Source organism: Henckelia pumila, chromosome 4, assembly GCF_033568475.1.
Source record: "Henckelia pumila isolate YLH828 chromosome 4, ASM3356847v2, whole genome shotgun sequence".
NCBI classification, from domain to species: domain Eukaryota; kingdom Viridiplantae; phylum Streptophyta; class Magnoliopsida; order Lamiales; family Gesneriaceae; genus Henckelia; species Henckelia pumila.
The window spans coordinates 160629767-160655004 of NC_133123.1; the positions used below are offsets into that span (position 1 = coordinate 160629767).

The 25238-nt window shown below is 38.6% G+C and overlaps 2 protein-coding genes across 11 annotated transcripts; both read left to right on the forward strand.

Moving 5' to 3' along the window:
* Positions 1-9791: 9791 nt before the first annotated feature.
* Positions 9792-17628, forward strand: LOC140894552 (uncharacterized). Of its 10 annotated transcripts, none has more exons than XM_073303091.1 (7): positions 9792-9993; positions 10076-10534; positions 10931-11018; positions 11814-11870; positions 11998-12369; positions 12600-17030; positions 17277-17628. In XM_073303091.1, exons 3-6 carry the CDS (start codon positions 11010-11012, stop codon positions 16995-16997), a joined length of 4836 nt encoding a protein of 1611 aa, XP_073159192.1. In that variant the 5' UTR covers positions 9792-9993; positions 10076-10534; positions 10931-11009; the 3' UTR covers positions 16998-17030; positions 17277-17628. The 10 variants fall into 10 exon arrangements, with proteins under 10 accessions (XP_073159192.1, XP_073159191.1, XP_073159196.1 ...); XM_073303090.1 differs by having other exon boundaries at positions 10934-11018; XM_073303095.1 differs by lacking the exon at positions 11814-11870.
* A 1387-nt stretch (positions 17629-19015) lies between these two features.
* LOC140864141 (protease Do-like 9) lies at positions 19016-24992 on the forward strand. Its single transcript, XM_073268086.1, has 9 exons — positions 19016-19592; positions 20862-21061; positions 21144-21324; positions 21913-22104; positions 22796-23028; positions 23993-24094; positions 24183-24233; positions 24327-24431; positions 24531-24992. Exons 1-9 carry the CDS (start codon positions 19016-19018, stop codon positions 24627-24629), a joined length of 1740 nt encoding a protein of 579 aa, XP_073124187.1. The 3' UTR covers positions 24630-24992.
* Positions 24993-25238: the final 246 nt, after the last annotated feature.

The following is a 25238-nucleotide window of genomic DNA, read 5'->3' on the forward strand; positions in this document are numbered from 1 at the left end:
GAGATTGGGAAATTTAAATGTCATGTTCATGTTGTGTGAGACCTCGATTCTAATCATCTAATCTCAGGATAAACAATAATAAAGCCTACAAGATTACAAGTAAATGAAATATTTTGTTTTTTAAACACCTGCACGGACCCCGTGCACACATCCGTGCACGGGTCCGTGCCTACAATTTCAAGAACACACGGACCCCGGGTCAAGTCTGGAAGGGGGTCCATGCAAAACATCAAAAATAACCAATTCTCTGCCAGCCTACACGGACCCTTACACATGAAGGGCACGGGGTCCGTGCATGCACAAAAAAACCAAGATTCTGAAATGCGAGGAGGCACAGACCCTTACACAAAAGAGGCACAGGATCCGTGCTTTGCTACACCAGAAAAACTTCAGCAATTACAGAACCAAAATCAAGCAATACAACTCCCAAATTTTCATCAAAACATAATCATGCATTAAATCACAATCTCTCCAAATAAGACATGAAGTTCTAGAGTTGATCAATGCTCAAAAGAATAGAACATGCATCGGTTCTAGCTATTACAATCCGAATACAAAACATAACAAGTTCGATTACATAATCGACTTCTAAAACACCAAGGCCTCACTCTATCAACTCGACCATCTAGCCATGCGATCTCTGACTCGGTCCTGCCCCACCTGTTGCCAAACACACATACAAAGACAAGACAACAGCCGGATAATCCGATGAGAATAATATTCCCAGTAAAAGAGACTAGCATATAATAACACATAAATATATCAAAACATGATATAAAATCAAATTCCACATATTCCTCAAGTAATTCATTCAATTGCGGAATTAAAATGATATGCATGACTTTAAAACTTCTGGATTATCAAACTCAGATAATCAAATGAAATTTTTCTTTATTTCTTTCTTCGGTTTGGGATCCCGAGGTTAAAATATCCAACGATCACACCGAACTCCCCTTTCGAGGTGGACGAGGTATATTTTAATCCTCTAGACTCTAGGGCATTATAGTGAGTTAATCGACACTTGTAGTAAATCGCCTACCAAGGCCACTCAACTATAATCTCCAGATCGTCTGATTCAAAATGAATAATCAATCGTCTCAATATGAATGCATATGTAATCTCATGCATTCAAATATAAATTCAATCATAAATTCATATAAACATATAAACATGCAAGTATTTGATTTCTTCTAGGACACTCGAATTAATCCGGATTCGAGTTAATCGTCCTATTCCATTTCAAAGTCATCTTATACCTTCTCGTCGTTTCAAACTCTTCAATCTGAAAATAACAAATCCTCAATCAATATCCAAACAAGTTCATCAATCGATAAAAGAAGACATCGATACTATACCGGCTCGACTCTTCTAAACTGATCAAGACTGCAAGGCTCACAATCTTCAAGAACTTCAATTCAATCTATCAGAAGAAGTCATGGTGATCAAAATCGATATCAAACTCATAACAAACTCGTATAACTTAAAACATCAAAACGACGTTCAAACTGACGGCATAACGACTATAAATGATCAAACCGGAAATGCAGACAGCAAAACAACAACTCAAAATACTCATTCCAATCCTCAAACATCAATTCCAACACAAAACCAACACATCTCAAACTCATGATTTTCGAAAATAACAAGAAAACTCATATCAAATCCATTCGTCGATAGATCTTCGAACCGTCTTAGATATACTGTCACAGCTATCTAATAATCATCCTCTCCGAATATAAATTAATTCTAACAACATCCAAAAATTCAAACCTCTCAGAATTAAGATAAACTTACATCCCACGGAGCACTCGAAGCTGTGATCGTAGATATCAAGTCAGAATTCAATTCTATCGGACGGATTGATCTAGAATCGAAATCACAAAGCTTGAGAAAGCTTTGGGCATTCTTCAATGGTGGAGGATCGACTTGGAGGAGGAAGGGAAGAAATGAGAGACTTAGTCAACAAGTCTAAGATATAACAAAACTCAATTTTGCGTTTTAGTCCCTGAAATTTCCGAAAATTGCAAAAAGGTCCCTGATTAATAAAAAGTCGGCTCTCGAATTCTGAAATCACTGAATATTTCAAATAACATCAATTAAGATAAAAATGGGGCGTTACAATTCTCCCCCTCTTAGAAAAGATTTCGTCCTCGAAATCATCAATATCAACTCATAAGAAGATAATTAAGAATTCAAGAACAGAATTAAGAACTCACGTCAGATGAATAAATCAGGAAATCTCTGTCTCATGTCAGATTCTGTCTCCCAAGTCGCTTCTTCGACTCCGTGACGACTCCACTGAACTTTCACCAAAGGTATCGATTTGGTTCTGAGCTATTTCTCCTTTCTGTCAAGGATCTGAATCGGTCTCTCAAAGTAGCTCAGAGTTTCATCAAGTTCGGCTTCGTCAGGCTGAAGAACATGAGAAGGATCGGGATGGTATTTTCTCAACATCGAGACGTGAAATACGTCGTGAATTCCATATAAAGAAGGAGGAAGTGCTAATCGGTAGGCTAGATCGCCTATCTTCTGTAAAGATTCATACGGGACGATGAATCTCGGTGACAACTTCCCTTTCTTCCCAAATCTAACAGTACCTCTAAACGGAGAAATCTTCAAGAATACACGGTCTCCCTGATCAAAAGATAGAGGTCTGCGATGGATATTCGCATACTTTGCTTGTCGGTCTTGAGCAGTCTTCATTCTCAATCGAATAATCTTCACCTGCTCAGCCATATCACGAATCATATCTGGTCCCAAGTCTGGGGACTCAGACATCTCATCCCAGTACAGAGGAGATCTGCACTTCCTTTCATACAACGCTTCGAATGGTGCCATACCTATACTCGTCTGAAAGCTGTTGTTGTACGAAAACTCAACGAGAGGCAATGAATCTTGCCAAGTAGTGCCAAAGTCAAGCACCACTGCTCGTAACATATCCTCCAGAGTCTGAATCGTCCTCTCAGACTGCTCGTCCGTCTGAGGATGATACGCTGTACTCAGGTGTAACCTAGTACCAAGAGCCTCTTGCAGGCTGTGCCAGAAGTGAGAAGTAAACCGAGGATCTCGGTCAGAAACAATCGATCTCGGCACACCGTGCAATCTGACAATCTCTCTAACATACAAGTCGGCCATCTGATCGTGACGATATGTCATCCGATAGGGAATAAAACAAGCAGACTTCGTCAACCTATCAATCACTACCCAAATAGCATCACATCCTCGAACAGATCGAGGTAGCTTCGTGACAAAATCCATCGAGATATGATCCCACTTCCATTCCGGAATAGATAAACTGTGCAGAAGACCTCCCGGCCTCTTTCTCTCGGCTTTCACCTGCTGACAGTTCAAACAACGGGATACAAACCTCGCAACATCACTCTTCATCTTCTTCCACCAAAACTGACTCTTCAGGTCGTTAAACATCTTCCGGCCTCCTGGATGAACACTGAACCGACTGCAATGTGCCTCTCGCAGAATACGCTGTCTCAACTCAGAAATATCAGGCACAACAATACGGTTATTCACAAGTAAAACATCATCCCTGACCTGAAACTCAGACTGGTGTCCAGATCTCACTTTCTCTATCGAATTCTGAATACTCTCATCGGATTTCTGTGCTTCTCTGATCGACACAAACAACTCTGACTCGGCCTGGATAGCACAAACTCTGATAGGACTCCTATCTGATTCAAACTCCAATCCAGAATTGCAACAGTCATCAATCAAACGAGACACTCCAATGGTCGAAATAGATAAGGAACAAAGCTTGCGACTCAAAGCATCGGCAGCTGCATTCGATTTCCCCGGGTAATACTTAATCTCGCAGTCAAAGTCCTTCAATAAATCTAGTCATCTCTCTGTCTCATATTCAACTCAGATTGTGAAAATAAGTAATTAAGACTCTTATGATCAGAAAAGATCTGAAAAGACTCACCGTACAGATAGTGACACCAGATCTTCAAGGCAAAAATAATAGCAGCAAGTTCAAGATCATGAACTGGATAACGAGTCTCGTACGATTTCAACTGCCTTGACGCATATGCTATCACGTGCTTCATCTGCATAAGAATACATCCAAGACCAGAATGAGAAGCATCGCAATACACCGTATCGGAGCACTAGTCAATCTCTTCTTCAACTCAATGAAACTGGTCTCACACTCTTCAGTCCAAACAAAAGGCGTGTTTTTCTGAGTCAGCTGGGTAATTGGCTTCGCAATTGAAGAGAAACCCTGGATAAATCTGCGATAGTAACCTGCTAAACCCATAAAACTTCGAATCTCAGGCACAGAAGTCGGCCTACTCCAGTTCATAACTGCCTCGATCTTGCTGGGATCGAAAGAAATCCCATCTCCCGAGATAATGTGACCAAGAAAAATGACTCGATCTAACCAAAACTCGCACTTCGATAGTTTGGCAAACAACTGTTCAGTTCTCAAAATCTGCAAAACAATTCTCAGATGCTCTGCATGATCAGCACGGCTCTTCGAATAGATCAGGATATCGTCAATAAAAATAATAACAAACTCATCTAGAAAGCGCTGAAATATTCGGTTCATCAACCCCATAAAGACTGTTGGGGCGTTAGTCAAACCGAACGGCATGACAAGAAATTCAAAGTGGCTATACCTCGTTCGAAACGCAGTCTTAGGAACATCCTCCTCTCGAACTCTCAGTTGATGATACCCAGATCTCAAATCTATCTTCGAATAAATACACGAACCCTGCAGTTGATCAAAAAGATCATCTATACGAGGTAAAAGATACCTGTTCTTAACTGTCGCCTGGTTCAGTTGGTGGTAGTCAATGCAGAGACGCATAGAGCCATCTTTCTTTCTAACAAAGAGAACAGGAGCATCCCAAGGCGACACACTAGGCCGGATGTATCCCTTGAAGATCAAATCTTTGAGTTGCTCCTTCAGTTCTTTCAATTCGATCGGAGCCATTCTATACGGAGCTTTAGAAATCGGCTGAGTACCTGACGTCAATTCGATGCTAAATTCAATCTCACGAATAGGCGGTAATCCCGGAATCTCATCCGAGAACATATCAAAAAACTCTCTAACCACTGATATATCAATCAACTTAGGGCTAGACTTCAAAACATCGACCGCATAAATAAAAAATCATTCGGCTCCTTTATGCAACAATCTAGTCATAGACAATACAGAAATCAAAGGAATTTTAGAACGAGAACCCTTACCAAAGAATCTCCACTCGTCTGACATCTCTGGTCTGAAACGGACTATCTTCTGAAAACAATCTACTGTAGCCATGTACTTAGTCAAAACATCTATGCCAACTATGCAATCAAAGTCAGACAAACCAAGTACAATACAGTCGATCTCGATCAAATTTCCTTCAAAACTCAATCCACAATTTCTAACGAAATTTCTCGCAACAATTCCTCCACCCAAAGGTGAAGTAACAGAAACTACAGCAGATAATGGATCAAAAGGCAAGACATGCATCAACACAAATTTCTCAGATATGAAAGAGTGAGAAACACCTGTATCTATCAAAATATTAGCAGGATAATCAAATATCGAACAATTACCTGCAATCACATCATCAGGTGCAGCCTGAGCCTGATCCTCATTCAGAGCATACACTCTCGCCTGCTGTCTAGGAGGTTGGTTCAAATTATGGTTGCCTCCTTGACGATTCTGTTGTTGAGGTTGGAAAGAGTGAACTGCATTCAATTGCCTCTGAGGCTGAGACGACTGTCGAGAAGCATTTCCACTCTGTTCTTGCTCAAAGCCCCGCTGAGGACAAAGTTTAGCATAATGCCCTGTATGCTGACAAATATATCAATTCCCAAATATTCCACTACACTGGTCACTGGAGTGACGACCTCCACACTTGCTACAAGAAGTACCAGAGGAAATTGAACCTTGACTGTAACTGTTCTGTTTCGAGCCACCAGAACTTGAAAAACTACTTCCCGAGTTCTTAAACTGTTTTCCCTTGGGACGAAAGTAATTCTTCTTATTACCTCCACTGCTACCACCTTCAATCCTCGGTGGTTGATTCTGGTATTGGGACGGTTGGGCCTGAAACTGCCTCTGTTGTTGCTGAGGTGCAAACCGATTCCCTTTCTGTCTCATCAGTCCAGCTTCTGCACCCTTGGCATGATCCATAGCATCTGCGAAGTTATTGGGCCTCCCGGTATTGACCAAAGTAAAGATATCAGGGTTCAAATCGTCAATGAAGTGGTCAGCTTTCGCTTCCTCATTGTCAGAAATATGTGGAGCAAACCTCAATAGACTGTCAAATTTGGTAACATATTCTTTGATACTCAAATTGCTTGCTTCAAATTTGCGAATTCGGCATTCTCATCCTTTCGGTAAGAAACTGGGAAGAATCGTTTATAAAACTTAGTCTTGAATAGAATCCATTTTATAAGAGTACCTATGTTCTCCATGGTTTTCTTAGTTGAGGTCCACCATTTCTTAGCCACTCCGTGTAGCTGATGAATAACCAATCTAATTCGCCGGTCATCAGAATAGTCGAGAGAATCAAAGAGCTGATCTATATCATCCAGTCAGCCCTCGCAATCCACGGGATTCTCCGTACCTTTCAAGATCGGTGGTCGGAAAGATTGAAACCTCTTCAGTAAGGTTTCCATAGGGGTAGCCGTGGCATCCATCTGATTCTCAACCGTATCGCCATGGTCATTCGGAGGAGTCATTACAGGTGGAGTATTCATGTTCAATCTTCTTCGAGTACCCATCTAAAATCAAAGGGATTAGAACACATATATTTCAATCTCAAAATTCCAGTGTCCCACAACCTCTGATCTCAAGCCAAAAGACGAAACTCGGATTCAATGAATGATTATAGTTCATATCTCAATCAATTCATGCTTTATAAATTAAATCACATAATCATGTAATTCAAATAATTCTCAATCAATAAAGCATGCTCGCATCGTATTTAATAAATCAATTAAATAACTCAAACACATGCGAGGAGCCAAAACAAGCGGACTCGATCTACCCCGCTCTCTTCTAAATTCAGTCCAAGATCTTAACGCTCTAATACCACTTAATGTGAGACCTCGATTATAATCATCTAATCTCAGGATAAACAATAATAAAGCCTACAAGATTACAAGTAAATGAAATATTTTTTTTAAACACCTGCACGGACCCCATGCACACATCCGTGCACGGGTCTGTGCCTACAATTTCAAGAACACATAGACCCCAGGTCAAGTTCGGAAGGGGGTCCGTGCAAAACATCAAAAATAGTCAATTCTCTGCCAGCCTACACGGACCCTTACACATGAAGGGCACAGGGTCCGTGCATGCACAAAAAAACCAAGATTCCGAAATGCGAGGAGGCACAGACCCTTGCACAAAAGAGGCACGAGGTCCGTGCTCTGCTACATCAGAAAAACTTCAGCAATTACAGAACCGAAATCAAGCAATACAACTCCCAAATTTTTATCAAAACATAATCATGCATTAAATCACAATCTCTCCAAATAAGACATGAAGTTCTAGAGTTGATCAATGCTCAAAAGGATAGAACATGCATCGGTTCTAGCTATTACAATCCGAATACAAAACATAACAAGTTCGATTACATAATCGACTTCTAAAACACCAAGGCCTCACTCTATCAACTCGACCATCTAGCCATGCGATCTCTGACTCGGTCCTGCCCCACCTGTTGCCAAACACACATACAAAGACAAGACAACAGCCGGATAATCCGATGAGAATAATATTCCCAGTAAAAGAGACTAGCATATAATAACACATAAATATATCAAAACATGATATAAAATCAAATTCCACATATTCCTCAAGTAATTCATTCAATTGCGGAATTAAAATGATATGCATGACTTTAAAACTTCTGGATTATCAAACTCAGATAATCAAATGAAATTTTTCTTTATTTCTTTCTTCGGTTTGGGATCCCGAGGTTAAAATATCCAACGATCACACCGAACTCCCCTTTCGAGGTGGACGAGGTATATTTTAATCCTCTAGACTCTAGGGCATTATAGTGAGTTAATCGACACTTGTAGTAAATCGCCTACCAAGGCCACTCAACTATAATCTCCAGATCGTCTGATTCAAAATGAATAATCAATCGTCTCAATATGAATGCATATGTAATCTCATGCATTCAAATATAAATTCAATCATAAATTCATATAAACATATAAACATGCAAGTATTTGATTTCTTCTAGGACACTCGAATTAATCCGGATTCGAGTTAATCGTCCTATTCCATTTCAAAGTCATCTTATACCTTCTCGTCGTTTCAAACTCTTCAATCTGAAAATAACAAATCCTCAATCAATATCCAAACAAGTTCATCAATCGATAAAAGAAGACATCGATACTATACCGGCTCGACTCTTCTAAACTGATCAAGACTGCAAGGCTCACAATCTTCAAGAACTTCAATTCAATCTATCAGAAGAAGTCATGGTGATCAAAATCGATATCAAACTCATAACAAACTCGTATAACTTAAAACATCAAAACGACGTTCAAACTGACGGCATAACGACTATAAATGATCAAACCGGAAATGCAGACAGCAAAACAACAACTCAAAATACTCATTCCAATCCTCAAACATCAATTCCAACACAAAACCAACACATCTCAAACTCATGATTTTCGAAAATAACAAGAAAACTCATATCAAATCCATTCGTCGATAGATCTTCGAACCGTCTTAGATATACTGTCACGGCTATCTAATAATCATCCTCTCCGAATATAAATTAATTCTAACAACATCCAAAAAATCAAACCTCTCAGAATTAAGATAAACTTACATCCCACGGAGCACTCGAAGCTGTGATCGTAGATATCAAGTCAGAATTCAATTCTATCGGACGGATTGAGCTAGAATCGAAATCACAAAGCTTGGGAAAGCTTTGGGCGTTCTTCAATGGTGGAGGATCGACTTGGAGGAGGAAGGGAAGAAATGAGAGACTTAGTCAACAAGTCTAAAATATAACAAAACTAAATTTTGCGTTTTAGTCCCTGAAATTTTCGAAAATTGCAAAAAGGTCCCTGATTAATAAAAAGTCGGCTCTCGAATTCTTAAATCACTGAATATTTCAAATAACATCAATTAAGATAAAAACGGGGCGTTACATGTTGTAACATCTCACTTATGCTTGATTTTAAATTTTTTAAAATTTTGTGTTAATATTTTCATTCCCCAAACTGTATCATGTTCTTGTCTTGCTGTCCTTGTATCATCGATTACTACGTTGTTTTCTAACACGAGTCGAAAAATATATCACTTGATTTCCACATGGTAGCTAAGTGATACATCATACAAGAGGCACAACTGCATGACACATCAAGAACATGCAAAAATTACAAACTAGTTAATGAAAAAGATGTAAGAAACTTTCATTTAAACGCTCTCCACGTCATAACTTAGTTGAATCGATTTCTAAAATTATATCGTAGTGTTCGTTTTACACGAAATTACATTATTATAAAAATGGACGAACTATTGTAAATATTCCATTGGAACATAATCCATAATTATTAATTACATAATTCTGAAATAATTTAGGAATTAATGGTGTACTTTGATATTATAGGTTCATTCTTGGATGCTAAAGGCTAGCCCGTACCGTAGGGGCAATGAAGGGATTTTCAGAAGACGTGGAGACAACATTTTGGTGCCTCTCCGGGTGATATTATCATCGTCTGCCCGATCTGCCCGGGCTGCCCGGCTTTTCCATTTTTTTACTTAAATTTATTTACTTCTCTCCCTTTACGTACAATCCTTTTGTCTCTATATCTCGCCGTTTTTTCTCTCTCTCTGTCTCTGAAACCTCTCGCTGTTTCTCCTCCTGAATCGGAAAATTTTGCAGGTCCTTTTTCTCTCTCCGTATTCCTCATTCCAGGGCGCGTAGCCGCACGCGTGGATGTGTATGAGCGATTTTACGTTTTTGTTCTGCTAATTTGTACGTGAGGGTTAATCTCGGTTACGAGGTTGGTAACTTTTTTTTTTTGTTTTTTGGATTGACTTGCTTGTTGTTTTTGATCTGAAAAGTTTCGAGCTTGAATTTGATAGGCACTGAATAGGCGAATCGAATCTGTGAATGAGATAAAGCAGGATAAATTGCGGTTTCAATATAATTGAGGTGATCTAGGGTTTTCTCTGAATTGAGGAATTCGGCTTGTTTCTGGGTTTTCCCGGTTCTTTTTAATTTTGGGAGATTGGGTGAATGGTATTAAGTTATTGAAGCGGGGTTAGGGTTTGGGATAAAGCAGTAATTTTGAGGGGGTGATTGGAAATACTTGATGGTTGAAGTTGTGGTGTCGGACGGAAAAGAAATTGTGTGAAATGAGAAAAAAGAAAATTTTGATGTGTTGACGGTTCATGGGACGGATAGAATTGTAGGAGTTCAAGGAGTGTTTTTAGCACATGCGGTCGGTCCTGCCTGCGGCGACTGAAGCTGTTGGGGGTTATCATCATTCTTCTATTGCTTCTTCTGTCACTGCCAGCACAACCGTCGATTCTTTCTGCAAGGTATTGCCTTGGTGGGTTTTAAATTTTTGCCCCTCAATAGATTCTGTCATTCTGTTCCTTTGGATGTTGAACTTTTTTTATTTGCTCCGTGGCATCACTGAATGTCTTTAGTGTGCTTTCCATGTTTTAGGATTTGGTTACGATGAATGAATTGAAACATGCAACCTGATTGTTTGATGATATATACTTGTCTGTGAATTCTCATCTTGGAGTTTCTTAATTTGGTGTGCGAGTAAAAAATAGTGTCTAGGGGGTTTTTATTCCGTTTATACTTCAAACAGTAAAATTCCACCATAGTCTGAATTCATCTTTTACACTAATAACTTTCACAATAATGCTGTGCATCTGGGCGCAACTGCTTTGATGCTAACAGACATTTTTTTTCTTGTGCATCAGCAGATGAGGTGATAATATACACACGTTCGAAACAACATCCTTATCAACCTGTCTTTGACACTGTGTTTAATATATATGAATGGTTGAGGTAATGATAGAAATTTGTTCAGAACTATGATATGGTCTCCATGCCTTTGACACTACTCTTTCTTTTACTGTCATCATTATGTTGTTGTAACACTTGTCATAAACTGCTTTGGTCAACCTGTCCTCAATGATACTTTCAGAAGGCTGCGTGAATTAGTGGGGGGAGGGGATCTAGAAAATCTAGGATGATCCTGCTGTGGAAGATCATATATATGTTATTCTGAAACAAAGTTTGTGTCCATCTATGTTGGACGGTTTGTTTTTTGTGTGTGTAGAAATGCGTAAGTAATGATGCACAATTGTCTAAGACGACCTTTTATTTGTAAATCCTTTACATTTTTTTAGGAACATGATGATAATTTAGGTATGTTCTTAGATCTCCGACGACTATTTTTGGTAAGACTATATGGTTTATACATATTTTTATGAGTTGCATATATTAAGATTATTTTCAGTTATCGATTTATACATCTTTTTATGATTGTGAATATTGGAATAATAATTTGCGTTAATCCAAAACGACTATTCATGGGTCATCATGGCAGGGGCGCTGGGTGGTGTCCATAAATATAAAATCACATACTTAAATGATACCAAATATTTGCACCAGACCCTCATTTTATTTCACATTTACCCAAATTTCAAGAAAAATTATTTCTGTATTTCTACCCGTCATTGTCTCGTTCTTCATAGATTCTTGGTGCATAGAAAACTATACTTTGAATTATTAAACCAAATGTTTGTCTTTTCGATTTTGAGATACTAATAATATCAACTAATATCAGTACAATTGTAGGTAGTAAAGAAATTGAGTTCACTACCGATTGTGACAATTTTGGGCATGAGTTTGGAAGTATGGCCACTTATTCTCTGTCTTTTCTTCTGTTTCATATTTACTATGCCATTCGGTCTTTTTAGTGTGATATGACTCTGCTATGTTGTGCAATATATCCTAGTGAGTAAGTTCTCTCTTTTTTCAGGACGATCGCAGAATAAGTGTTGGCGATTGTGCTCTTTTCAAACCTTCTCAGGATTCTCCTCCTTTCATTGGTTTAATTCGTTGCTTGACATTGAGTGAAGAGAATAATTTGCATCTAGGAGTGAATTGGCTTTATCGACCAGCTGAATTAAAGCTTGGAAAGGGCTCTCTTTTGGACGCGGCTCCTAATGAGATTTTCTATTCCTTTCACAAAGACGAAATTCCTGCTGCTTCACTTCTTCATCCTTGTAAAGTTGCATTTCTACCTAGAGGCGTAGAACTGCCCACAGGGACATCATCTTATGTTTGTCGACGTGTCTATGACATTGCAAACAAGTGTTTATGGTGGCTAACAGATCAAGATTACATTAATGTTAGTTGCTGTCGTTGACGAAGTCTTTTGTTAAAACTATAATTTCTAGATCAAGATTACATTAATGTTAGTTGCTGTCGTTGACGAAGTTTTTTGTTAAAACTATAATTTCTATACCTGTATTGCTTTTATGTGGGTCGGGGGTGTTCAGACGATTGAATACTTTTGGGTTTGAATCTGTGTGTTTTTTTGATTGTGATGTGTTACTGAGATACACAATGGTTTTGCAGGAGCGACAGGAAGAAATAGACCAGCTTTTATACAAAACAAGGACAGAAATGCATGGTACATTGCAGCCTGGTGATCGTTCTCCAAAGCAAGTTAATAGTCCATCTTCAACCGCACAATTAAAACCTGGTTGTGATAGTGGTCAAAATAGCGGGACATCCATTCCTTCTCAAGTCAAGGGGAAGAAGAGGGAAAGAGGAGATCATGGTACTGATCCCATTAAACGAGAACGTTCATTTAGACTTGATGACGGTGAATCTGTTCAGTGCAAACCTGGAACTAATTTGAAGTCTGAGATTGCACGAATAACTGAAAAAGGAGGAGTTACAAATTTGGATGGGGTTGAGAAACTTATTCAGCTAATGCAATCAAGCAGAATGGATAGAAACCGGGATTTTCTTGGCCGTTCAATGCTTGCAGGTGTGGTGGCTGCCACCGATAAAGTTGATTGCCTTGATGGGTTTGTTCAGCTGAGGGGTTTGCCCGTTTTGGACGAATGGCTCCAGGATGTTCATAAAGGGAAGATTGGTGATGGTTATAGTTTAAAGGATGGTGATAAATCTGTCGAGGAATTCCTTTTGGTTTTACTTCGTGCCCTTGATAAACTTCCAGTTAATCTTCATGCCCTTCAAATGTGCAATATTGGTAAATCTGTGAATCATTTACGATCGCATAAAAACTTAGAAATCCAGAGAAAAGCTCGAAGTTTAGTTGACACATGGAAGAAACGCGTTGAAGCTGAAATGAATAGTATCGACACAAAATCTGGTTCGGCACAAACTATTTCTGTCTGGACTTCCAAATCACGCCTTCCAGAGGCATCACAAATTGGCAGCAGAACTCCAAGTGGGTCTGATGTTGCCATTAAAAGCCCAGTTACTCAGAGTTCTGTGTCAAAGACTACTTCAGCAAGGTCTTCACATGGGGAGAGTAATGTAAAGTCTGCAACCTCTTCTCCGGAGCCACTAAAATCATCTTCATCGCCTGCATCTGCATCTGGCAAGGAGAGCCAGCCCAGAGTTTCAGTTGGAGGCACTCCAGATGTCCCTGTAATTAGGGAGGACAGGAGCAGTAGTTCTAATCAGTCTAATAATTGCAGTCAGTCTTTCTCAGGGAAGGAGGATGGGAAGAGTTCCTCTGCGGGTTTAACAAATGTTAGTAAGATATCAGGTGGGACTGCTCGCAATCGAAAATCTGGTGGTTTTTCTGTGGCACCGGTGTCTGGAAGTCAGAAAGATATTGGTTTCAACAGAGTTTCTTCTGCGCACAAAAGTATTGTTTCAGAGAAGTCTCAGTCTGCTTCGACATGTGAAAGGGTTCTTGAGGGTCCCGTCACTGAGGGGAGTGTTCATAAGCTAATTGTTAAGATACCAAACCGGGTACGAAGTCCCCCTCATGGCGTGAATGGTGAATCTCTAGAAGATCCTACCTTGTTGGGTAGTCGAGCTTCTTCCACATTGCTTTTGGACAAACATGAGCAGTTTGACCGTACTTCCAAGGACAAGAGTGATGCCTATAGATCTAATGTTGCTTCAGATCTGAATCAGGAGTCCTGGCAGCATAGTGATTCTAAGGGTTTATTAATTGGGTCAGGGGAAGTTGCCGGGTCACCTGCTGCTCTTCCTGATGAAGAGCAAAGTGTGTCAACTAAGGACTCTCCGACAAATCATTTGAACTCTTCAAAGTTACATGAATCTTCTTTCAGCCCTATGAATGCTTTAATTGAAAGCTGTGTTAAATATTCTGCAGGAAATTCATCCTTGTCACTTGAGGATGAGGTTGGGATGAACTTACTTGCTAGTGTTGCTACCAGGGAAATGTCCAGATCTGATTTGGTTTCTCCGACTGATTCTACTGAAATGAGTACCCCCGCAGTCGAGGAAAATGGCGTTATGGATGAAGCAAAGTCTAAGCCTTCCCTTGAAAAGTATGTGTCAGCAAGTCAAAGTCAGATCTGCACTGATGCTGAATGTGATGATAAGAATCTGGCTGCTTTAGACAGTAAATTATTGTCTGACGACAGTTTGCATCTGCTTAAAAAATTATCCATCAAGTTCCCCGGTGACATACAGTGTCCTCCATCCCGTTCTTCTGAAGATTTACTAGCTGGAGAAGGCAATAACCATTTGGACTCTTCTAGTACAGATTTCAGAAAAAGTGCAGACAGAGAGTGGGAGACTTGTGATAAATCTAATGAAAAGACCGGTGCTTCTTCTTTGACACCTTCTCTCTCTATAGACAAGTTAAGAGATGATCAATGTAATGGAGAAATTCATGAGGAGGCCAATTTTAATAATGCTGGAACTAATAGTGTTTTGAAATGTAAAAGTGAGGAAAATATTGCCATGGTGACGGGGGAAAAGGCTGGTGTTGGTGTCGAAGAGGGTAAACTAACAGTTGATATTCCTGAGTCCAAACAGGTGCGTGAAGATGACAGTAAGAGGGATTTAAAAGATGGATTGGACGTAGTAACTGATGCGCAGCAGAAAGCGAGTAAAAGTATTAAGCATGAATTTTCGGAAAGAGACAATGATGTAAAGTTGCACCAAAGTGCACATGTGCAGAACTCGGTGTTAGAAGGTGGTGACGAAGTCAAATCAGGTAAACCTGATAGAGATGATGCTAAGAGTTGCACCAATGAGCTTAAAATGCCAAACTTTCATGCAGAAGTCAGCAGGAATTCTCATATTGAAAAGCATAGCATATCTGGGTTTTGTTCCACATCTATCGATCAGAAAAGTGATAAAGATGCCAAGGTGGACAAGCCAAAGATTACCGAGCACATGCCACTTTCTGAAAATGGATGTAGTAGTTCTGTGAAACCTGAAGCACAACAAAAGGCTGAATTCAAGGGATCTAAGTCTGTCAGCATGCAATTAGATGCAGCAGAGAAGTGTACTTCCAATGCTGTTGAGGCTTCCACTTCTGGTACAAGAGAAGCAGATCCTAATGTCAAAATAAAGTTCGACTTAAACGAAGGTTTTAGTGCCGATGATGGGAAATATGGGGAGCCAGTCAATTTAGTTTCCTCGCTTTCGACCGCTGCTCACTTGATGAACTCAATACCATTTTCTGTAAGTTCTGTTCCAAGCGTCCATCCTGCTTCCATCACAGTTGCCGCAGCTGCTAAAGGTCCCTTTGTTCCTCCGGAGGACTTGATGAAAATCAAGGGAGAACTTGGCTGGAAGGGATCTGCTGCAACTAGTGCATTTAGGCCTGCTGAACCCAGAAAATCTCTTGAGAACCAAATTGGTTTGACAAATGTACCCCACACTGATATTTCAACCAATAAACATGGTCGAGTTCTCTTGGATTTTGATCTAAATGTGCCTGATGAAAGGGTTCTTGAGGAACTGGCTTCTCGAGATTGTGCTTTGGCTGTTAATTTAACAACTGATTATGCAAGTAAGCATGGTACCTTGCTGAATGATGGCCCGGGATCTGTGCTTCTACGTGGCTCTGGAGGTTTGGATCTTGACTTGAATAGGGTTGATGAGGCTAATGATAACGCATACTGCTCTATCAGCAGCTATCATAAAGGGGAGAACTCCATTGCTCATATTAAACCATTTGTTGGTTTACCTACAGGTGATATTCAGAGGGATTTTGATCTCAATGATGGGCCTTTGGTTGATAATACTAGCGTTGATCAGTTTTCAATCAGTAAGAAAGTCAAGGGTGGCTTAGCATCTCAGTTGCCTTCTGCAGGACTTAGAATAAACAGTCCTGGGCTGGGGAGTTTCTCTTCTTGGTTCCCTCCTGGGAATACATACTCAACAGTAGCCATACCATCAGCATTACCCGATCGAGTTGACCAGACTTTTCCAGTTTTTCCACCTGGTGCTTCCCAAAGAAATTTTGGCACTATTGGTGTTGCCCCTTTTACTTCCGAGCTCTACCGAGGATCAGTATTATCATCGTCTCCTGCAGGGCCTTTCTCATCTAGCCATTACCAATTTCCAGTCTTTCCTTTTGGGACTTCCTTTCCGCTTCCTTCAGCCACTTTTCCTGTTGGCGCAAACGCTTATGCTGATTCCTCATCTGGTGCAAGATTGTTTGCACCCCCGGTAAATCCACCGTTTCTGGGATCAGTTGGTCCAGTGTCATCTCAATTTCAGAGACCATATGTGGTTAACCTTCCAGATAATGGAAGTAATGGTGTGTTGGAGAATGACAGAAAGTGGGGCAGGCCAGGTTTGGATCTCAATGCAGGCCCGGGATTCGTTGAAGGTGAAGTTAGGGAGGAGTCATCAGTGCAACATTCTGTTGCCATTTCACAAGCTGTGGCAGACGAGCAAGCCCGAATGCTTTCAGTTTCAGGTGGAATTTCGAAAAGGAAGGAGCCTGAGGGAGGTTGGGATAATGAGAATGTAAGATACAAGCAATTTTCATGGCAGTAGGAAATTTGGTGCATACCAGTCTCTATAACTCTTGTAAGTGTATTTTAATGCAATACGTCATAAAAAAAATGCATTTCCTAATTTTGTATGGTGCTACTCTATATTATATTTTTTAGTAACAGATCATGCTGGCAATATAATCCCTTCTGCATTTTCTCAGCTGCATATTGTGCATGTGCTCACTTTGCGTTAATCCAATTATCATCTAAACTTACGGATGCTGTCATGTTCTTCCAGTTTCTCCAACCTAACAACACTTGCTTATTTTGCTTTTACTAGTGTTTGAAGCCCGTTTCTGAACCATCATGCTGCCGGTTAGCTCTCCAGAAAAAACTGTGCAGTTCGGTTTGTGCGAAAGGTTGGCGAGCTTTTGCCCTTTCCGACTAGTGAATCTGAGGCAACTAGTTCTTAAAAACTGGCACCAAGTGAAAACCTTCGACGACTGAGCTCTTCATTTTTAACCTTCCACATCTGCATCATTCCCAATACATATTTATGAGTAGGTTTTAACCTTATTTTGTAGTGGTATCACAACATGGTTATCAATCTTGCCTCAGTACTTACTGCATAACATGTCATATACTGTACGTGTTATTTGAAATTTCATCTCGAGGATCTTATAATGTATATATTTTCGTTTTTTATGAGACGGACGTATAAATGGCGACGAGTCATACAAGTATCTTTCCTGGTTCCTGATTACAGTTTTGAGGTGGGATTTGCCATTGGTATTGCTTGGTGAATGCGAAAGATGTACCCGTCTATTTTCTTTGTAAGCACCTAAAAGTGCATTGGAGACTAACTGACTATGAGTTCGTTTAGATTTCATAGATTATTTTTTTAAAAAAGTATTTTTTAAGCTCTAATTTTGGGTTTTTGAAAAAGCTTTAAATTTGATTTAAAAAATGTTTATTTTAAAAACTTAAATGATTATCTAAACACCATAAAAATTAAAAGAAAATATATATATATATATATATATATATATATATATATATAATTTTTTTTTTAAACAATGTTTTTTTGGTCTGATTTTTGATATCAGACGGGATTTAATCTGGAGAATATGTTTTTGGAGAGAAGGGGTTTGGAAAATGTTATGCAAATACAATTTGTTTTTAGATTTGGATTTATAATACAAATATATAACACATAATGATTGTTTTCAAGACTTTGAGTAGACATGAATGAGCCAAAGTATATAAACATTAAGGCTGTATTTGATTGATGGATTTTAAATGTCTTTTTGTTGTTTGAAAAAAAAATATTACAAATTTTAAATTCGCTTTTTATGTTTTTTCAATAATATTTCACGTTAATCAAGATTGATTTGAATTTACTTGTATATTAATGTATAGTAAGTAATATGTGTCATTATTTAATCAATTGTTTTATTTTAAATAAAAACAAGGATAATATAAATTCATGAATTTGAAAGTATTGACAAACTAATGTTATATGTTTTTTTTTTTTTTTTTTTTGTGAAAAGTAATGTTATAGGTTATTTGATGCTAAACTTGATAAGAGAAGTTAACTTCAAATTTTCGAAAATTATATATTATTTACTTTCCGAACATTAATTTCAGAAATTTTAAATTTTAAATTCATTCTTTTTTGATTTTCTTCAAATTTAGAATATCGATCAAGGATATATATGTATTATATATTTATATATACATTGAGATATGTTGTAATTGATATAAGTAACTTTTAAGTGGTTAAGTTATTGAAATTTTTTTAAAATATTTTATTCACCCCACTAGGTTATTTATTTAATTTTTTCGATTCTTAACAAAAAATAAAGCTAAATGTGAATGCAATATTCTATGTTTTTTAAGTTCAAATATGAAATAATGCAATAAAAAATTGACATATACATTAAATAAAATAATTTGGAAATCAAACATGTAGGTTTCCACATAAGGCCCAAGAAGTTACTAAAGCCCAAAATGTGGGCCCAAAATGACATTTTCCATTTCATTTAATTAGATTTTCTCCTCTTGGCATTCAATTCCGTCATGTGCAAGGAAACCAGATTAAAAAGGAAGCGCGGCCGCGGCGCCGAATCCCGGCCGCCCGTCGCCGCCGCACTCGACAACGGAAATGATTCCTCTCCCTCCGTCGCCGCTGTCTCCTCCGAAAATGACGTTGTATTTTCAGTCAGCAACGTGGAGCTCATCAACCCTAGTTCTCCCAAAGCCTCCCACCACCACCTCCGACGCCGGGGCCGCCCCAGAAAAAGCCCAATTCCCGAGCCGCCTGCCACTTCGAAAACCCTGTCAATACCCACGCCAGCTATCCCTAATGGATCATTGTCAACCGCGCTGATTATCGATAGTGCGGTGGCTAGGGTTGTTCCCGCCATGGACTCCGTGGTTAAGGTATTTTGTGTTCATACGGAGCCAAATTTCTCTTTGCCGTGGCAGAGGAAAAGGCAGTACAGCTCGAGCAGTAGTGGGTTTGTTATAGAAGGGCGGAGAGTTTTAACCAATGCCCATTCCGTGGAGCATTATACACAGGTTAAGTTGAAGAAGAGAGGCTCAGATACCAAGTATGTGGCCACCGTGCTTGCAATAGGGACAGAATGTGACATTGGTGAGAGTCGCTATTTGTTCTGGTGATTGATGTATCATCTTTTATTTGGGTTTCCGGAGCAATGTTATAATTTCTTAGATCCTAGGGGACAGATAATTTTTAAGTTTATTAATGTACTTCATAAAATTTGATCTTTAGAATTTTTTTTTCTTCTCATTTTGTTGCTGCTTATGATTGCTTCCTCAACCTATCTGGTTTCACTCTGATTTTATCGTGATTGAACTTTCGATGTTGGGAAGTGTTTGCGATCTTGTGAAATAAAGCCTACTGGAGCCTTTTTCGAGTTTAGTTCACTCTGTTGTCTCAATTACCTTTGGCTAATCGAGAGTGAAAACATACCCGTCGTGTTTGTAGTCATTTTGTTTTTTTGAAAGGTTGTACCAAGAGTCCAAGAAATTAATTATTTCTTCTAGACTCTGTGTAAATCCAAATTCCAAGGTAATATTGTCTTTGAGTTTTGGTGTTCTCGTCATTGTATAATTTTTTTGTAAATGAGTGCAAAATTCATGATGTGTTACTTTGTGAAATTATCCAAAAACATGTGTGACAAAATTTGAGAGAAGTTGATGTTACTGAAGTCATGTCATTCTTGAATCTTGATGGGATTTCTCCTCAATTGTGAAGATTCCAATCTAATAATTTGGATAGATTTTTACTTCTTGTTGTACCATGTAAATCATAATAGCAACTACAAAGCATGCTTGAGCATGGATTATAACATTCACGACTTAGCTCGAGTTAATGAACAATCTCAGCAGTTGGCCTTTTCAGTTATAAAATATTGTTGGGCCCTGTTCATGAGGCACGTTTGTTCTGTATGTATTTCCTGATACGTGGTCATAATGGACACTGTTGAGTACCTGATAGTTGCATGAGGGGCCTTAAAGGGCATCTGGAATGAGAAAACCTGGATAGACACTTTATCATTGTTTCCCAGAAAAATGAAAGAAAGGAAGTTCTGGTAGATAATGTGTTTAAATTGGAAAAACGTCTAAAAATATATGTACTCTTGTTGATGTGTAGGTGACTGGTTTACAAAAGGGTCTCGAGGGGAAAAGCCAATAACTTTGCTACTGCTAATTTGCAAAATTGAATATTTGCAATTAACTATTTTCCCTCTGGAGTGTTAAGATGCTCCATTGACTTGCAGCTAATACTTTACAGTTAAATGACCACAAAAAAAACACAGAGAGTTGGATAAAATACATGTATATAAATATATAATATATCAGATTAGTTTATGAAGTTATTTTCGTGTTTGAGATGCAGCCATGCTCACAGTGGAAGATGATGAATTCTGGGAAGGGGTTTCACCTGTACAATTTGGGGATTTGCCTGCACTACAAGATGCTGTGACAGTTGTAGGTTATCCAATTGGAGGTGACACTATCTCTGTGACAAGTGGAGTTGTGTCACGGATAGAGATCCTTTCTTATGTTCATGGATCCACCGAACTTCTGGGGTTACAGGTATGTCATTTGTGTTTCACTCACAAGTATTAATTTCTTTAAGAATGAATTATATCAATGTATTTCGAATTTTGTTTTGCAGATTGACGCTGCTATTAACTCTGGGAATTCCGGTGGACCTGCTTTTAATGACAAGGGAAATTGTGTTGGTATTGCATTTCAATCACTCAAGCATGAAGATGTGGAGAATATTGGTTATGTGATACCAACACCAGTCATCATGCACTTTATTCAAGATTATGAGAAGAATGGATCATATACTGGTAAGTTCACCGAGACGCATATTAGCTCACTCGTTCTATTTCCATCTCTCCTGTTTTTGCATTCAACTTTGGAGGTTTTCATCGGTGGTTAAGTGAACAGGGTGGTTATATTGCATGATAATATGTATGGAGTTATATTCTATACCTAGGAAAAATGGTTTACGCATTAGAGGGAAATCGTAGAATGCCGAGGTGCTTTTGTGAGATCCAAGAAGACAAGCTGGCATAATTTGGACTTGAATATGCATTCCAGGATTTCTTTATATTATATCTTATATATATATATATAAATAAGAATATGCATTCTAGGATTCTGATTCCTAAATATCTAAAATAATGTTCTCTCTCACAACTAACTTTTCAGTGTTCCCTCATTCTCACAACTACTAGCATTGGTATTTTGGTAATTATTTAATTAGTCTGACTTGGATGCTTGAATAAGTTCTATTGGTTATCATGGACTTGGGCTTGATGTTCATCATCTTACATGTATAGATGATTTTCATGTGAAATGATTACCAGACATATCTTGCACTTGAATTTTTCTTGAGACTATGTTACCTGAATTATTTGAGTGCTCTGTGTTAGGTTTCCCCATTCTCGGGGTTGAGTGGCAAAAGATGGAAAATCCCGACTTGCGGTTGTCCATGGGGATGAAATCTGATCAGAAGGGTGTTCGAATAAGAAGAATTGATCCCACTGCTCCAGAATTCAAGGTTTTGAAACCATCAGATATCATTCTCAGCTTTGATGGAGTTGATATTGCGAATGATGGAACCGGTAAGATCCAGAGAAAAGTTTCGAGTGGCACTTAGATAACGACATGTAGAAATGCTACCATTTCTTCTTTATGCTTAATCATGTGCTGCTTTTATGAAGCTATCTTCAGTGACAAATAAAAAATTTTATTTTACGCAACTAATGTTGAAGTTTTCATGCTTGACATCCAATGGAGAATTGTGCTTCATCAAGGAGGAAAGTTCATAAAATTCTATATAATGTCATTGTGAATAATTAACAGTAACTAGACCTCTGCAGTGTGCATTTCTCGTGTAGTATAAATATGTTGCATTTCCCAAAATCATTGCCAACTGAGAGAGATGTGGCTGGTCTGTGAGTTGGTTTGATGAGCTTCGATAACAGCATGGTTAGCCATATTGCAATTTTATTATTGATGCAAATAGTTGTTAATAGATATCATGGCTACAATGTCCCATTGGTCATTAGTGTCTCTTGTGGTGGTTCTTGAACGTGACTTTGTGCATATCAGCGTCTGTCGAAATACGACTCTTATGCTGTTCTTGCTTTCTCAAAGTATCAGGTCAACTTTCACGTGCAATGGATGCTTTCTGTTATTGTGATTGCTGTGTCTCTTTGAATTGATTGTTGCTTTCTGTTATTGTGATGTGTCTTTGTTATTGTGATTTCTTGAATTGATGATGCTCATTATAGTTCTTTTGGTCTCTTGCAGTTCCATTCAGGCATGGAGAGCGTATAGGTTTCAGCTACCTTGTGTCCCAGAAATACACTGAAGATAGTGCCGCAATTAAAGTTCTTCGTAATTCTGAAATTCTTAAGTTCAATATTAAGCTTGGTACTCATAGAAGGTTGATTCCAGCTCACAACAAGGGAAGACCTCCCTCTTATTATATCATCGCTGGATTTGTTTTTACGACGGTTTCTGTTCCATATTTTCGTTCTGAGGTGAGTATTCATGTTTGTTACAGCCTTCAGGTTTCCTGATTCTATATATGCGCAGTGTAAATGTCATTTTTGAGCTTCTTACATCTCAAGTTCACTGCAACCAGAAGTTTTTTTTAGTGCAATATGGATTGTTGTGCTTTACACCTATAAAAGTTTCCCATAATTTTAATTCACTCAAATTGGGAACCATTGTATTTGAGGTGTATGTAAATTTGAACTCCAGTGGGATAGCATCTGTACCAGATCTTAATCACGAACTACTATCCTTTACTTTTTTATTTGATGTCTTTCAAAACTGATCTGACAAGCATGTGCTTCAGAAGCAAGGGCGAGATGCATTGTAGTGATACAGATTTTTGCTTGCCAGCCATAGCGTCTTATCTGTGTTGGCGGCAGGCTTTTGTCTAACAGCTAATGATCACTCAAACAGGAAATAGTTCATAACTGGCATGTCTTTTTTGGCTCTGGAACTTGTCTGACTTTGCATTGTTTGTCAAGGTTCTAGCGATCAAATGACGATAGCCCTTCCCTTCCATTCCCTTCACTACCTTCCTCTCCTTTGATTATTTTTCTTCTATGTGTTGTATATGACGATATTAGTGCTTAACTTTGTCCCTCCTTAGGTTTGAGGAGCCAAGGAGATATTCTCGTTGATTTTCAGCACGTTGTTTGACAGTTTCCTTGTTTAGTTTTTATATAATTCCTCTTGAGATCCATTTCTATTGACTCCTAAATTTGGAGATCTTGTTCTATGCCAAAAAAATCTTGTCTACCACAACTTTATTTCTCTTTCTCTTTGGCTGTGAAATTTGCATATCCCTATGATATTCAAAATGTCCAATGTCTATACTTTTCTTTATTTTCATTTATGCTGATTACAATTTTGTATAAGTTAAATCATGAAAACCAATAAATTTTGTCAGTCATTTAGATTAGTTCTCACGTCTTTCTTGGTAATGTTCAGTATGGAAAGGATTACGAGTATGAAGCTCCAGTCAAGTTACTGGACAAACTCTTACATGAAATGCCCCAATCTCCAGATGAACAAATTGTTGTTGTTTCACAGGTGCGTCACACTGTACAGAAACCATTTGTATCTCATCTAAGAAGAGTGTTTCTCACCCTTGCTGCTTTGTTTGGCTTAATTATCTAAGGTGCTTGTCGCTGACATCAACATTGGGTATGAAGATATTGTCAATACTCAGGTTTGTGGTTTGATGACTAACTGAGGCTAGGAGTTAATCACTGAAATCATTGTGTTCTAGCCTATATTATTCATTATCTGTCATGTCTGTTAGGTTCTTGCTTTTAATGGTCAACCTGTGAAGAATCTGAAAAGCTTAGCCAGAATGGTAGAAAGTTGCAACGATGAATTCTTGAAATTTGATTTAGAATACCAGCAGGTGGATCTTTATGTTTTTGTAGGGTTGGTGTACTATGTCAATTTAGATATCCTGCTGTAGTATAATTTAACTCAATTATATTTATTATGTTTTGAACAGATTGTCGTCCTCCAAACAAAGACTGCGAAAGCGGCGACTCTGGACATCCTTGCCACACATTGCATACCATCAGCAATGTCAGATGATCTAAAGATTTGATATCACATTCACACCATCTAGGGATCTATATCTATTTGTCAATTGAATTGTTGAAATTTCATTCCTATATCACTCTCTGCTTTTCTCGGTGTTGGAGGCCACTTTTTCAAGCACTCTACCGGTGAAACTATTAGCTAGCGTCTTTCAAGCGAGTGAAGCAGAGTGTTGCGAAATAGGCTCTCTGAGTTGTTTGTATCTGCTGTTTACAGACATTTTAGGTGAGGCGAAGGGGTGATATTTTTTTTGCTTTTTCAATCCCCTCTTTAAAATAACTGCAGATTTAATGTCGAGCGTACCTTTGTTTTGATGACAGTTGTATGTGTTTCTTGATTTGTCATAAGTTGAATATACAACAGTTAGCTATGCCATTCAAACGTTCTAACTTGAAGCCAGTTTAACTGTTTGTTTTTGTTACTCAAACTATGAAACTAGTAATATATGGTTATATCCTGGTAACCGTGGCCCGGATTCTGGTTACCTCGATGCAACCGTGGGTACTACCCCCTACAGTTGATGCAGTGGCTTGTCATGTGGTTCTACGTGTTGACCCACATAAAAAATTCACTTGGCTCGACAGTCCGCATGGGCTTTTGGATTAACAATTGGGCT